General features: G+C 41.4%; 1 protein-coding gene across 1 annotated transcript; it reads right to left on the bottom strand.

The window, feature by feature from the left end:
• Positions 1–642: 642 nt before the first annotated feature.
• LOC147432684 (fructose-bisphosphate aldolase, cytoplasmic isozyme-like) lies at positions 643–1,294 on the bottom strand. Its single transcript, XM_086491626.1, has 2 exons — positions 1,209–1,294; positions 643–1,114 (listed from the first exon to the last, which is right to left on the bottom strand). Exons 1-2 carry the CDS (start codon positions 1,292–1,294, stop codon positions 643–645), a joined length of 558 nt encoding a protein of 185 aa, XP_086347752.1.
• Between the last annotated feature and the right edge of the window lie 12,749 nt (positions 1,295–14,043).

Below are 14,043 nucleotides of genomic sequence, written 5' to 3'. Positions count from 1 at the left end.
AGCTGAGTGATGCATGTTTTGGCCCCACGATGAAGATGCAATGCTGATAAAGCAAGGGCAACAAGAATATGAGGAGGTGGTTTTTGTTTGTTTAACAGGAGGGGAGGTTGGAGCTACCTCTTCATTGGCACCCAAGGTTGGGCCTCTGGGTCTGTCGCCCAAGAAGGTTATAAAAGAAGACATCGCCAAGGAGATTACCAAGGACTGGCAGGGCCTGCGTTCTATCGTTAAGCTCACTGTCCAAAATCGTCAAGCCAAGGTTGATGTCGTCCCTTCCACTATCTACGAGGGATCCAATTTGGGCTGCATCTCTGCTGGTTTTCTCTCCTTTCTTTTTGTTGCTTCTGCTTTTGATTTTGCGACCCTGCGTTGCCCTCTCTCTCTCTCTCTCTCTCTCTCTCTCTCTCTCTCTCTCTCTCTCTCTCTCTCTCTCTCTCTCTCTCTCTCTCTCTCTCTCTCTCTCTCTCTTTCTTTACTAGGAATAAACGGTAGCTAAATTAAATCATGATAAAGATGCCCGTTACATAAACCTCAGAAAAATAGCCCATTTGCTTCATTCTGCAGCCACCCCCACACCTAAACATTATTACAGAACATGAAACATCATTGCAATCAAAACTCAATAGCTTAAGAATATGAGAGCTAATACTTGTAGTTGGCAACATGAAGCGATTCATCAGTGCCAACGCCCTTAGCAGCATCTCCAACATATTTGCCAAGTACAGCCGCCTCACTAGAGTTGGCCTTGCATCGAGAAAGCAAAGCAGCTTGTGCTGTAGGAATGTTTTCCTTCTTTCCAGCCCAAGTCTTCAAAGTGCTGGCTTGCATTAATGCTCGTCCAAATGAGAAAGAAAGTGTCCATGGATTCTTGGTATCCAGCTCATTCATGGCATTCAAATTCAAAGTTGCTTCTTCCTCACTTTGACCGCCCGACAAGAACATGACATCAGGAACAACAGGAGGAACCGTCCTTTGAAGTGCTTGTACGGCATAGCGAGCCAACCCATTTGCATTCTCAAGTATGGCAAGAGGAGACGGCTTAGTTGGACCAATCTTGAGCACAGCTCTCCACTTCGCAAATCGGGCTCCAGCATTGGGCAAGGCCGTCCAATCCCTGAGTGGTTGTCTCACCGTCAGCGCATGCCTGCAAGGTCGACAATGCCCTTATCTACCTTGATGCCGAGGACTAATCCACCCTCTTTAAGTACCTCCACAAACAGCTCCCTTGCCAGGTCTCAATGTAATTGGTAGCCGCAATAAGCTCAGTTGCATATTTACCCTCGAACGCGGCCATGGCAGATAGCAAGGTAGAGATGCAAGGGTCTCTCTCTCTCTCTCTCTCTCTCTCTCTCTCTCTATATATATATATATATATATATATAGAAACTGAACTCTCTCAAAGAGCGCGCGCCGGCGTGCGCTCTTTGAGAGATTTCAGTTTTTTTTAGAGAGAGAGCCAGGTCGCAATGTAATTGGCAGCCGCAATAAGCTCAATTGCATATTTACCCTTGAACGCGGCCATGGCAGCTAGCAAGGTAGAGATGCAAGGGTCTCTCTCTCTCTCTCTCTCTCTCTCTCTCTCTCTCTCTCTCTAAAAAAACTGAACTCTCTCAAAGAGCGCACGCCGAGGGTCTCTCTCTCTCTCTCTCTATAAAAAAAACTGAACTCTCTCAAAGAGCGCGCGCCGAGGGTCTCTCTCTCTCTCTCTCTCTCTCTCTCTCTCTATAAAAAAACTGAACTCTCTCAAAGAGCACGCACCGGCGCGCGCTCTTTGAGAGAGTTCAGTTTTTTTATAGAGAGAGAGAGAGAGAGAGAGAGAGAGAGAGAGAGAGAGAGAGAGAGAGAGACCCTCGGCGCGCGCTCTTTGAGAGAGTTCAGTTTTTTTATAAAAGAGCACGCGCCGGCGCGCGCTCTTTGAGAGAGTTCAGTTTTTTTAGAGAGAGAGAGAGAGAGAGAGAGAGAGAGAGAGAGAGAGAGAGAGAGAGAGAGAGAGAGGACCTTCTCATCCACTTTGAAAAAGAGCGATACTCTGCGAGGCGCACACACACACACACACACACACACACACACACACACCCCCCCCCCCCCCCCCCCCCCCCCCCCCCCCCCCCCCCTCTCTCTCTCTCTCTCTCTCTCTCTCTCGTGCAGTTCATCATTGATCGCAAGGCTGCCGTCGTCTCGAACACCCTCAAAAGCATGCTCAGCTCCGTTGGAGGCTTCAAGGAGACGGGAAGTCAAGTTTCCAGAGATAAGCACACCTGTTATGGAAAAAGTATGCTAGTTTTTCTACTGGTCTTTGCAATTTTCCAATGGCATTGAGACGGAGTTTGACATCGAGCCAGAAATGACTCCGGACTTGGTCATGGCTGCGAATTTCCTGCACACATAGTGGTGGCTTCTTGGTCCATAGAAGGATGAAGATTGATAGTGTTAAGTTTTTGTTAGAGCTGCCGCTTGACTTGCCTTTCATCGTGTAAATGTCATGCTAGCAAAGGTTTTGCACAGGGTGAATAGAGGGTCTTGTAAATTATAATGTTCAAGGATTTCATATCCAAGTGTCCTTTATGGTCCAAAAGAGAGAGAGAGAGAGAGAGAGAGAGAGAGAGAGAGAGAGAGAGAGAGAGAGAGAGAGAGAGAGAGAGAGAGAGAGAGAGTTAAGAATTAGCGCCATTGGCTTCGCTCCAATTAATTACCATTAGAGTTATATTTCTAAGGGGGCCAGCTGTAGAGTAGAAAATCTTGCCGCAACTGAGCATTGTGGGAGATGGGAGCAGCTGAAGCGCAGGAGCAAGTGGAGGAGAAGCCGTGGGGGATGGTGCAGCACCTGCAGAAGCACAAGCCAATGTCGTCAGGTGGTAGAGTTTGTGACGCTCCTGGTGGGGGCAGGCGTGGTGGTGGTGCAGCTGGCAGTGATGGCGCCGCTGCTGCTGCTGCTGTTGTTAAGCCCATTGTTGGTGCCCATGGGCTTTCTGATGGCGCTGTGCACGGAAGGTCCCCTCATAGCCGGGGGGGGTGGGGGGGGGGGGGGGGGGGGGGGGGGGGGGGGGGGCATAACGGCTGTTTTTGCGGTGTCGTGGGTGTACACGTATGTACTGACGGGGAGACAACCTGACATTTCCCATGAATTGTTCCTTTTGATAAATATTGCAGCCTTCGCTTGCGGCCGATATCACAACCGCTTATATTTTTTTGGGAAAATTACCAAAATACCCTTCTAATTTGAGGAAATTCCCAAAATACCCTTGTATCTATTTTGGTTGGATTGTTCAAGATTTTCTAATCTTCATTCGTTTTTGACAATTGAGATCCGTTTTTGAGTGCTCAGCATGTAATTTGTCACTAGTTACCATCGCAAAAAAGGCACTTATGTCTAGAAGCAATTCATCTCCAAAGTCTACGAGAATTGCCGTTGAAGCCATCAATTGGATGGATGTTGAGGGACGTTTGAGTCTTTTGGACATGCTTGTATCTGATGTTTTGGAAATGTCTTTCTAAGTTTTTTTCAAAAAAAAGAGAGGGAGAGAAAGAGAGAGAATCCGACTTGCTTCTGAGACTCTAAGAAAGCGGGACAAAGAGAAGCCCTGCAAGTGAGCAAGAGACATGACACTAAAAATTCATTAAACTCGGCCGCTAAGAGTGAGTGACCGGTGCTTGAAAAAAACTTTTTTCCAAAAACTTGTCAAACCTACATGTTAGAAACAATAGAGGTAAACTGACTAAATCTGAATGTTTTTACACCAATTTACAAAAAAAAAAAATCAAATTTTGGAGGTTTTCTCACCTTTACCTATGATATTTAGAGGTAAATTTGTAGGTGGGGTTACACTAAACCTAGGTTTGTGTTAAACTAAACCTATGTTTTCTTCAAGCATTGTGAGTGACTTATAGAGGCGGCGCTGAGTGTGTGTGTGTGTGTGTGTGTGTGAGAGAGAGAGAGAGAGAGAGAGAGAGAGAGAGAGAGAGAGAGAGAGAGAGAGAGAGAGAGAGAGAGAGTAATTGGCTAGATTGGTTGAGAGCATGCACACCCCTTCCATGCAGAGTTCGTTGCCTAGTGGCGGAGTCAGGCCCTGTTTTGTGGAACTCTAGAAGAAGGTGGAGGTCGGGATTTACACGCTACTAGAAAGACTGGTTTTTGAGAAAAGATTCCTTGGTTGTGATCCCACAAATGTGGAAGACGAACCTCACTCTCTCTCTCTCTCACACGCACACACACACATACACACACACACACACATCCAAATTCTTCATCTTTGTTCTCGTCAAAAGATAGGGCCAAGGTGATTGCGACGGCATTGCATAAGAGGTGATTGACAAGCTGTTGCATGCAAGTGGTGATTATCGTTCATGTCGATAGTACCTTATGATCTTCATCACCTCTCCCGCCCTTGGCTGCAAAGTCCTCGTGATTGGGGCCTCCTCTTTTGTAACTCACCATGAAAACTAAAAGAGTCCGTAGTCCATGAAAACTATCCTTTTCATGTATGTGATGTGAAGGATATTTTCCTTTTCCTCTCGTTTCTCAAGTGTCATGATTATACGTTGCAAGATCTTTTTTGCAAGCTAGACAAAATGGAGTCACTCACCCAAAAAAAAATATCTCCAATTTCAATAAGGTACAACCTAGCACCAAAGATTGCAAATACATATTGTTCATATTGGCTCCAACCTACCATTGTTTCCATTATGATTTAAGTTCTATGTATCTTATGGGGTTTTGCTCTTTTTTATAATTGCTCGAAAAGGTTTGCTTGGAGTTTGAAATTCCTCATCCTGCAGTCAACCATGGCTAGGCACATAACTATCTATGGACGACAATGTGGCAACAAGATTGTATTTATGTTTGACGACAACATCTATGCACTTTCTTTCTCTTTTGTGATACAACATTATGAAATAATTAATGCATTCAATTTGCATGTGAAGATAAAGGCTACTGAACATGCTAGTGGTGAACAAATCTTCCTTCTCAATCATGGCCAATGTCAATTCTATAAGGTTTATATTGCTATTGAAAGCACACAAGGAATTGGAATGAAGGACACACTAGTAATAGTCAGATGGTCCCTCCAGAGTAGTTGGTAAACTACATGCAATGCCTTCACAAAGCAGCCTACACATGGTACTCAAGCAAACAAAGGATATCATTCAAGTTCAAGAGCTACCTATGCATTATGATGGACATGTGGCATTTGAATTACCATCTTTTTGATCTATTTGTGCACGAATTTATGACAATTGCAACATGTGAATTTACCATGGAGAATAAGTTTGCACAAATAGAGTTTTGGAATATGCTCAACAAGATGGTTCAGAAGCAAGGATATGACTGTGTATCAATGTGTGTGTAATACATTAAAGGAAGAGTATGGATCTTTTGTTTGAGATTATTTTAATGTGTGTGAACACATTAAAGGAAGACTATGGATCTTTTTTTTGAGACTATTTGAGATGCAACATGGTTATTTTGCTACACTATACTCTATAGAGTAACTACTGAGATCTTGATCTAATGTTTTTCATTGCTTATGCTCGCACGGTTTCTTGTCCGCTCAGAAGTACTCGCTCGAGGATTGGGATTCCTCGTATGAAAGGCCTATTAGGCTATACACAAAACCTTGCCGCACATAGGGACATTCTTAAGCTATAAAACCATTTGCTACTATAGTTGAAGGATTCTCTTAATCTCATCAGCTTCAAGAAAGTAAGGAGAAGGTAAAGGACCTCCAATCATTACTAAATATAGTGAGAAGAAAAAGGACAGAGCTTGGGCTTGGACATAGACAAATGAAGTTGAAGAATATAAAGAGTCTCAAGCAAGAAGGTGGAGGTTGTGGCAGAAGAATCAAAGCAATGAGGTAAAATTAGTATTTTTTATATCAAATTGAAATTTGTTTTGCAAGTTGGTATCTTTGGGTGCTATAGTCTTTATTTGTGTTTACCTTAGGTCCTTAGTTCACACTTAGTTCAACTTGACTATTCACAAGGAAACATGAGAGGTGCATCACAATAATTTTGTGAAGTGATTCCACCTGTTGTTGCTAGCAACCTATTGAATTGAAGAAGATTTAGGCTTTCTAGGCAGAAATGCATCAATGGATTTTTTCAAAGCTAGATCTACTTTGGATAAAGATGAAGTTCAAGGCACTTTGGACAAAGTTGGAATCAGGCATGTTATTGCAAGTTTTTGAAAATTGTTCAAGCTTATCAATGGAAACGTGAAGCTGTCAAGAGTGAATCCATCCTTGCTTCCAAATCCATCTGTTGCTCAACATGCTAAGCTCATAATTAATTCCAAGGACATGTAGATTCTTGGAGATCCTTTCCTCACCAATGACATATATCATGGTAAGAAGAAAGACCTCAAATTTAATTCTTTCAACAATTTGTTATTTGACTTGAGAACTTTGCAGAGGGCAACGAGAAAGTTCTATGATCTTCAACATATCAAGGTGAATGGGAAAACCATTTTTGTCATCAAATTAGATGAGAGTGAAATTGTGAAGGGTAGAGATCTTGAGAGAGTATCAATAACCCTCATGAATAGAGCTCTTCATACCACAGAGGAAAAAAACCCTAAAATTTTTAGTGTGCAATCAGAGAAGCATATTTGGTGGTTGGTGCAAGATTTCAATGTGTTGAATTGGGTATTCCACCACACTAGTATCCTTGCAATAATCAAAGCTCAATAGACTGGGGAGGAGCTAGATGTTGAGGCTTTGGTAGGTACAATGTGGAATGGCACTTTGGGGGTGGAAGAGGGGGGGGGGGTGATTTAAAGACACTAAAGGGTATGTACAATGTGTTAAGGGGTGCCAATGCCAAAAGCCCCTGTATCTACTGCATGAGTGCAACAAAGGAGCTAAATCCTGATAGCTAGAGCAAAGCCACGGATGTGAGCCCCAGATAGACACTTTAAACATCAATTTTAAAGCTAATTTAGATATTCCCATTTCAAACGTCCACCTCTGCACACTGCATGCACTTTTCTTACTGTGTAAAAGTCATGAGGGAAAGAATGACCTCTCCAACTTTAAGAGAGATTTGAATAGATTCAAGAAAGCTATGACAAGTGCTTGAAGCTCGAAGCACTTCACACACTACATATTAATACTTATGAATTTTGATTCTACTAATTTGTTTCAATACTTTCATAAGTTGCTAAATAAATTCTCTTTTTTTTGTGCAGCACATTATCTACAATCATACTCCTTGGTTTGTAAAGAAATATAGAAGCTTGTCAATCTAGTCTACTCAAGGTATGGAGAAGTCCCACTATCAGGCAAGAACCAAGTTTTTCAAACATACTAGACATGGTGGAGGAGCTGAAAAAGCTAATAACTTGCTTGAAGTATTCCAATGTTTTTACAGACAAGTGTGGCATGGAACAAGATCACAAGAGACTAAAAAATTATTAGACAGTTCTGATATTGCTACAACTATAGAGAAGAGTATACAAAAAAGGAAGGATGAATCCAACACATCATCTGCAAGTGAAAGAATTTTACAATTGCTTTCCATTAGAGAGAGGCAAGGAAGCAAGTGGGGGATAATGCAAGGATCAGTTCTGGCTGTTTGATCAAGATTGTCAATTTTCACCCTCCACTTCAAGTACTTTTGCTTCTTGTAACCTTGCAACTGCTTTCCTATGTCGCCAGAAGGGGCAAGGACATAACTTGCCATAGTGCCAAAGTATGCACTTCTTGAGCCCATAAATCATGGAGCAAGTCCAAAAACTCCAATGGCTTCTTACTTCTCAAGAAGTATGATTTTCTCCACTCCAAGTCTTATTGGATGTAAACTAACACCCTTAACAAGGATCAAACTCTTCCTCTAGAACATGGATGGGCTCCTCCACCTTGGTGATGTTCTTTGCCTTGAAATATGCAATATCCGAGGTCTCTTTTCTTTAAGGCCTCTCTTATTCTCTCAAAAATCTTCAGGTGTTTCCTCCACATCTTGGACATTTGTTGTGATTTGCAAGGTCCTATACTTGGTAAAAATATTGGTCATGTTGATTCTTCAAAACAATTGGTCTTATGTTGTCCCTATGCAAAAATAGAGTATCCGAATGCATATCTAGGTGAATTAATTTTGCATAGGGACAAAATATGAGAAGGATTGGAAAATAGTGTACATAAAAAATCCAATGAAATACCTTTGTGCTTTCTCAACAACATTTTGACATTTCTTGAGCTTTATGTTTTATACAAAAATCTTAACAAAATACTAAGGATGAATAAAAAATGACATATATAAGCGCTTTGAGAGCTATAAATATTATTTCCATCATGCACCTTAAAACTAATATAACGGTCAAATACATGCAGAACGATCTAATCCAAGCATCGTAAATTCTGTCAATTCGAATCTTTGGATGCTCATTGTAAGGTGAAATTTTGTAATCTTAACTTTCTTTGTAAAACACAATTTTTTTTTCAACCCATGTCGTCGCTACGCAAAAACAGTGTAGTCGAATGCATGTCTGACTACACTGTTTTGCATAGCAATGACATAATAGCTTTTTTGAATTTCTTTTGTACTTGTGTCTTCTCTATGCAAAAATAACATTGTTTGAAATGCATTTGGCAACCCTAATTTTGTGTAGGGAAGACACAATGGTTTATTTGATATATTTTTGTAAATTTATTATGGATGTGTCCTCAAAAAGCAAAAATAGTGTATCTAGATGCATGCCTGGCTACACTATTTTCATGTAGGGACGACACAAAGGCTTTTGTATAAATTTTTTTGATGGTGTCCTCCTTAAGAGAAAATAGTGTATCCGGTGACTATACTATTTTCACGTAGGGATGACACAAAGTTCTTTCTTTAATTTGTTTTTGATGGTGTACTCCTTAAGTGAAAATTGAGAGCCACCCACATACATAGTTTCTGTGCAAGGAGGACACTATCAATTTTTTTAAAATTATTTTGGGCCTTCTAGACGCACTAGCAGGGTCACACTATTGGTTTTTAAAAATTCTTGTTAATTTTAGTACCTTGCTTAAAGAATTTCTAGGGTATTCTAACTTTTTTGCATAAGGGACACCCTTTGCTAAAAACAATCTTTATCCTGATAATAAACTTGGATGATATTCACCATCTTCTTTATATGTATATGCTTCTTTTTAATTATACTATGGATGATGATATAAGGAGGCAAAGTCATTACTGGCAAGAGGAGATGAAGAAGGAGGAGCTACATGATGAATCAAAAGCAAACCAAGGAGAGAGCTCATAGTAAGAAGACCTAAAATCCTATCTCTTAAGGAAGAAATTGATACCAAGATTCCACTTCATTCTCTTTCATAAAAGAGAAGATCTTTTCAAAGAGTGATATTCCTCAGAGAGATTAGGAGAGCACAAAAGGAAATCATTGTGGCAATTCATAGGCTCCCTTTCTAGAAACTTTGTAGGCATGATGCATAACAACTCAAAATAGATATGACGTAAAACATTATGCAAAGAGCACATAACATTTTGTAAAGAATTTACAATATCCCTTTTTGTAAATCAACCTTTTGTATAGCTATAAACCACTTGTGGAATCAAACATTTTGATTATAAATTAAGTAAATACAAGTAAATTTAACCAAATGCTTCCATTGTTATAGTTTCATTGTCTCCAAGTCAAATTGTAACTTCCAACATATTTATTCAATTTTTGTTGCAATTGTGGTAGTCCTTGGATATGTCTCTGCATTTTAGGCCCATATAATTTTGTTGAAATTTTGATGTCAAGCCCCAAAGCATAATCCATGCCATCTTCTAGATCTCAACCTAGAGGGCCTAAGGAGCGTAGGTGGTAGGAACTGTTAGGAAATAAGACGTAGCTAAATAGATAATTGAGTAGATTACTTAATGGAGAGACAGATTTATATACACGAGATTATAGAGTAGAGAGAGAGAGAGAGTACACACGATATACGTGGTTCACCCAATGTGGGCTACGTCCACGGGAAAGCAGCCACTCAATGGCTTTAGTACTTCAAAACAAGAACTAGTTTACAAAGGGATTATACCCTTAATGGAGCTCCCGCCTTGCTTCACTCTCACCACCTCACACTCACCTTGTTGCATCAACTTCACACTATCAAATGTGTGTAGAAATGGCCTCCTTTTATAGGCCAAAAGGGCTGCCCTCTCTTATGAGAGACAGCCATGTGTAGCCGCCCTTGTGCGCATAAGTCCAAATCGGACCCTCCAATCTGCCCATGTGTGGCCGCCCTTGAGAAGACAAGTCCGCTTTTGAATTCGGCCACCGGCCATTGAATTCGGCCACAAGCCATTGACTTCCGACCACCGGCCACCGGCCAACCGACCGGTTGTTTTCCGACCACTTTTCGGCCGCCGTCCGGCCATAATATTCCGGCGAAAAAAAGTCTCGGGGGCCTCTGCCCCCGAGGCCTTTAAAGTTGTCCCTGATTCTTGTCCGTGAAAATTTTGGTTTCCGGTGAGTGATTTTCCTTCACGCACGATGGCTTCTCCTCATAATGGGGGCCTTAGAAATGTGCGCTTTTACCACAGAAAATTACAAGGGTAAATCAGGCTCCATACTTAACAATCTCCCACTTGGAGATCGATCTCCAAACCAAACCTGTGACTGCTTTCCATTCTGGCTTCTTATCCTTGAATGCCGATTGAAGATGAGCAAAAGCTCAACTTCTCCTTGTTAACCACCTTTGTAAACATGTCTGCAGGATTTTCACTTGTATGCACCTTTCCTAGCTTTAGTTGTCCCTCTTCCAAAAGAGTGCGTATGAAGTGATATCTCACCTCAATGTGCTTTGTCCTTGAATGAAAGGCTGAGTTCTTCGCAAGATGGATAGCGCTTTGGCTATCACTGTACAAGACACAATTGTCTTGTTTGAATCCAAGCTCTTCTAAGAATCTGTGAAGCCATAGAATTTCTTTGCTTGCCTCCGTCATTGCTACATACTCTGCTTCCGTGGTAGAAAGTGAAACCACTTTCTGCAGCTTTGAAGCCCAGCTTACTGCTGTGCCTCCAACCGTGAACACATAGCCAGTAGTGCTCCTTCGAGTATCTTTGTCACCTGCCATATCTGCATCAGCATACCCTTCTAGAAAAATATCAGTTCTTCCAAAATACAAAGCATTTGATGCTGTCCCTTTTAGATACCTACGTATCCACTTCACAGCTTGCCAATGCTCTTTACCTGGGTTGTCCATGAACCTACTCACAACTCCCACTGCATGTGCAATGTCTGGCCTTGTCCAGACCATAGCATACATTAGAGAACCTACCGATGCAGCATATGGAACTTTAGACATATAGGCTATCTCCTCTTGTGTCTTTGGACACATATCCTTCGTTAGTTTAAAATGACCAGCCAAAGGTGTAGAAACTGGTTTTGCATTTTGCATTGCAAACCTTTCTAGTACTTTCTTGATGTAATCTTCTTGAGATAGCTTTATTGTCTTCTTCGTCCTGTCTCTTGATATTTTCATACCAAGTATCCTCTTTGCAACACCTAAATATTTCATTGAAAAAGATTTGGACAGCTTCTCTTTTAGGTCTTTGATGTCCTGCATGTTAGCACTTGCAATCAACATGTCATCAACATACAACATTAGGATGATGAATTTCCCATCTCCCAAATTCTTCGTGTAGACGCAGTGATCGGAGTTGCATCTTGTGAATCCATGATCCAACATCCATCGATCAAACTTCAAGTACCATTGTCTTGATGCTTGCTTTAAACCATACAAGCTCTTCTTTAATCTGCAAACCATTTTCTCCTTACCTTTTACTTCATACCCCTTTGGTTGAAGCATGTAGATTTCCTCCTCTAAGTCACCGTGAGGGAATTCCGTATTTACATCCATTTGCTCGAGATTTAGATCATGAGCAGCCACAAGGCTTAAGACAAGCCTAATTGAGTTCATTTTTACAACAGGAGAAAATATTTCATTGAAGTCAATACCTTTCTTTTGAGAAAAACCTTTTACCACAAGCCTAGACTTGTACCTTTTCTTCCCACCTTCTTCTTCCTTTAGCTTGTACACCCATTTGTTTTGAAGTTCCCGCTTACCTTTAGGCAACTCAACCAACTCCCATGTTTGGTTGCGATGTAGTGAGTCCATCTCCACTTGCATGCTCTTCGTCCATTCTTCTTTGGATTTATGTTGCATAGCTTCTTCGTATGATTCCGGCTCTCCAGAATCTGAGATCAAGAGATGGTTGAAGGAAGGAACAAACCTTTCTGGAGGTCTACTTGCTCTTGTAGATCTTCGGGGAATAGGTTGAGGCTCCTCATTTGGTTGACATTGTTGCACATTGTCACCGTTTGCAGTCCTTGAGTCTTCACCGTCCTCAAGCTCCATGTACTCATCACCTGTTTCTTTTGTTTGTTTTCTTTCCAAGTAATCTTTGTAAATATTTTGTTCGTTAAAAATTACATCCCTACTCCTTAAGATTTTACCATCTTCAGGATTCCATAGGCGATACCCAAAGTCTCCTTCTCCATAGCCAATGAAGAAACACTTTTTGGACTTTGCATCTAACTTTGATCTTAGGCTTCTATCTATGTGCATGAAAGCCTCACACCCAAACACTTTGAGAAATGTATAATTCACCGGTTTACCTGTCCATGCCTCTTCTGGAACTCCCCCATCCAATGGTTGAGGGTGACCGATTGATTAAGTACACAGACGTACTTACAGCTTCCGCCCAAAGCTCAAGCGGTAGGCTTGCATGTAGCCACATGCTTTGTGCTCGTTCCATGATTGTCCTGTTCATCCTTTCCAAAATCCCATTTTGTTGAGGTGTCCTTGGGGTTGTCCTTTGCCTCCGAATGCCATTGCTAGCACAAAAGCTTTCAAAAGCTTGGCTGCAATATTCGCCTCCATTGTCGGATCTGAGGCATTTAACCTTGGTACCTGTTTCATTCTCCACAAAGGCTTTCCACCTTTGAAATATGGAAAATACATCGGATTTATTCTTCATGACATAAACCCATGTTTTTCTAGTCGCATCGTCTATGAATGTTACATAGTACAATGAGCCACCAAGTGATGGTGTACTTGCAGGACCCCAAACATCAGCATGAACCAACTCAAGTTTTTTATTTTTTCTTTCATTTCCTGATTTTTGAAATTTTACCCTCTTTTGTTTACCATAAACACAATCTTCACAGAACTCTAAGTCCACTTCTTTCAAACCTGGTAGAAGCTTCTTTGTTTGAAGGATTTGCATTCCTTTGGCACTCATATGCCCAAGTCGGTAGTGCCACACCGCACTGTCAACTTCTGTAGTTGCTGCACAAGCTGAAGGTTGCGTGCTAACAGTACACAAGTAAAGTGTACCGACTTTTTCACCCTTGGCAACCACCAAAGATCCCTTTGAGATCTTCCACCGTTTGTTTTCGAATGCAATGTTGTGACCTTCATCGTCCAATTGTCCTGTAGAGATCAAATTTTTGCGAAGAGAAGGAACATGCCTAACATCTTTAAGATTCCATTCATTTCCGTTAGCAGTTTTGACAGAAACTGTACCTTTTCCGACAATCTCACAAGCTTCATCATCTCCCAAGTATACATACCCAAAATTACCTTTGGTGTAGTCTTGGAAATGTTGCTTGTGTGGTGTCGCATGGAATGAAGCCCCGGAATCTACTATCCAAGAATTAGACACATTGTCTAATGAGAGAATTAGAGCATCTTGCTCTACTTTACCTGCCACATTGGCCTCCGATGTTGGCTTGTTGTCTTGAGACTCTGTCTCCTTCTTCTTCTTGGACCAGCAATCCTTTTTGACGTGGCCCTTCTTGCCGCAGTTCCAACATTCAAGAACTGACTTTGTGCGTGACTTGCTCTGCCTTGAGCGATCACGACCCTTTTGGTTTTTGAACCTCTCCTTAAGCCTTCCTCTTGTTTCCACTGATAGTGCAGCACTTGATGATTCTCCTGTGCTTCTCCTTCGCATTTCCTCGCTTAGGAGAACACCCACAACATCATCAAACTTAAGAGTATTTGTGCCAGAGATAGAATTACTTATAGCCATCACAAGGCTGTCCCAACTAT

This window comes from Adiantum capillus-veneris, chromosome 20, assembly GCF_014529385.1.
Source record: "Adiantum capillus-veneris isolate H3 chromosome 20, ASM1452938v2, whole genome shotgun sequence".
In the NCBI taxonomy this organism is placed as follows: domain Eukaryota; kingdom Viridiplantae; phylum Streptophyta; class Polypodiopsida; order Polypodiales; family Pteridaceae; genus Adiantum; species Adiantum capillus-veneris.
The sequence above is the reverse complement of the archived record's forward strand: the minus strand, read 5'-3'. Positions and strand labels throughout refer to the sequence as shown.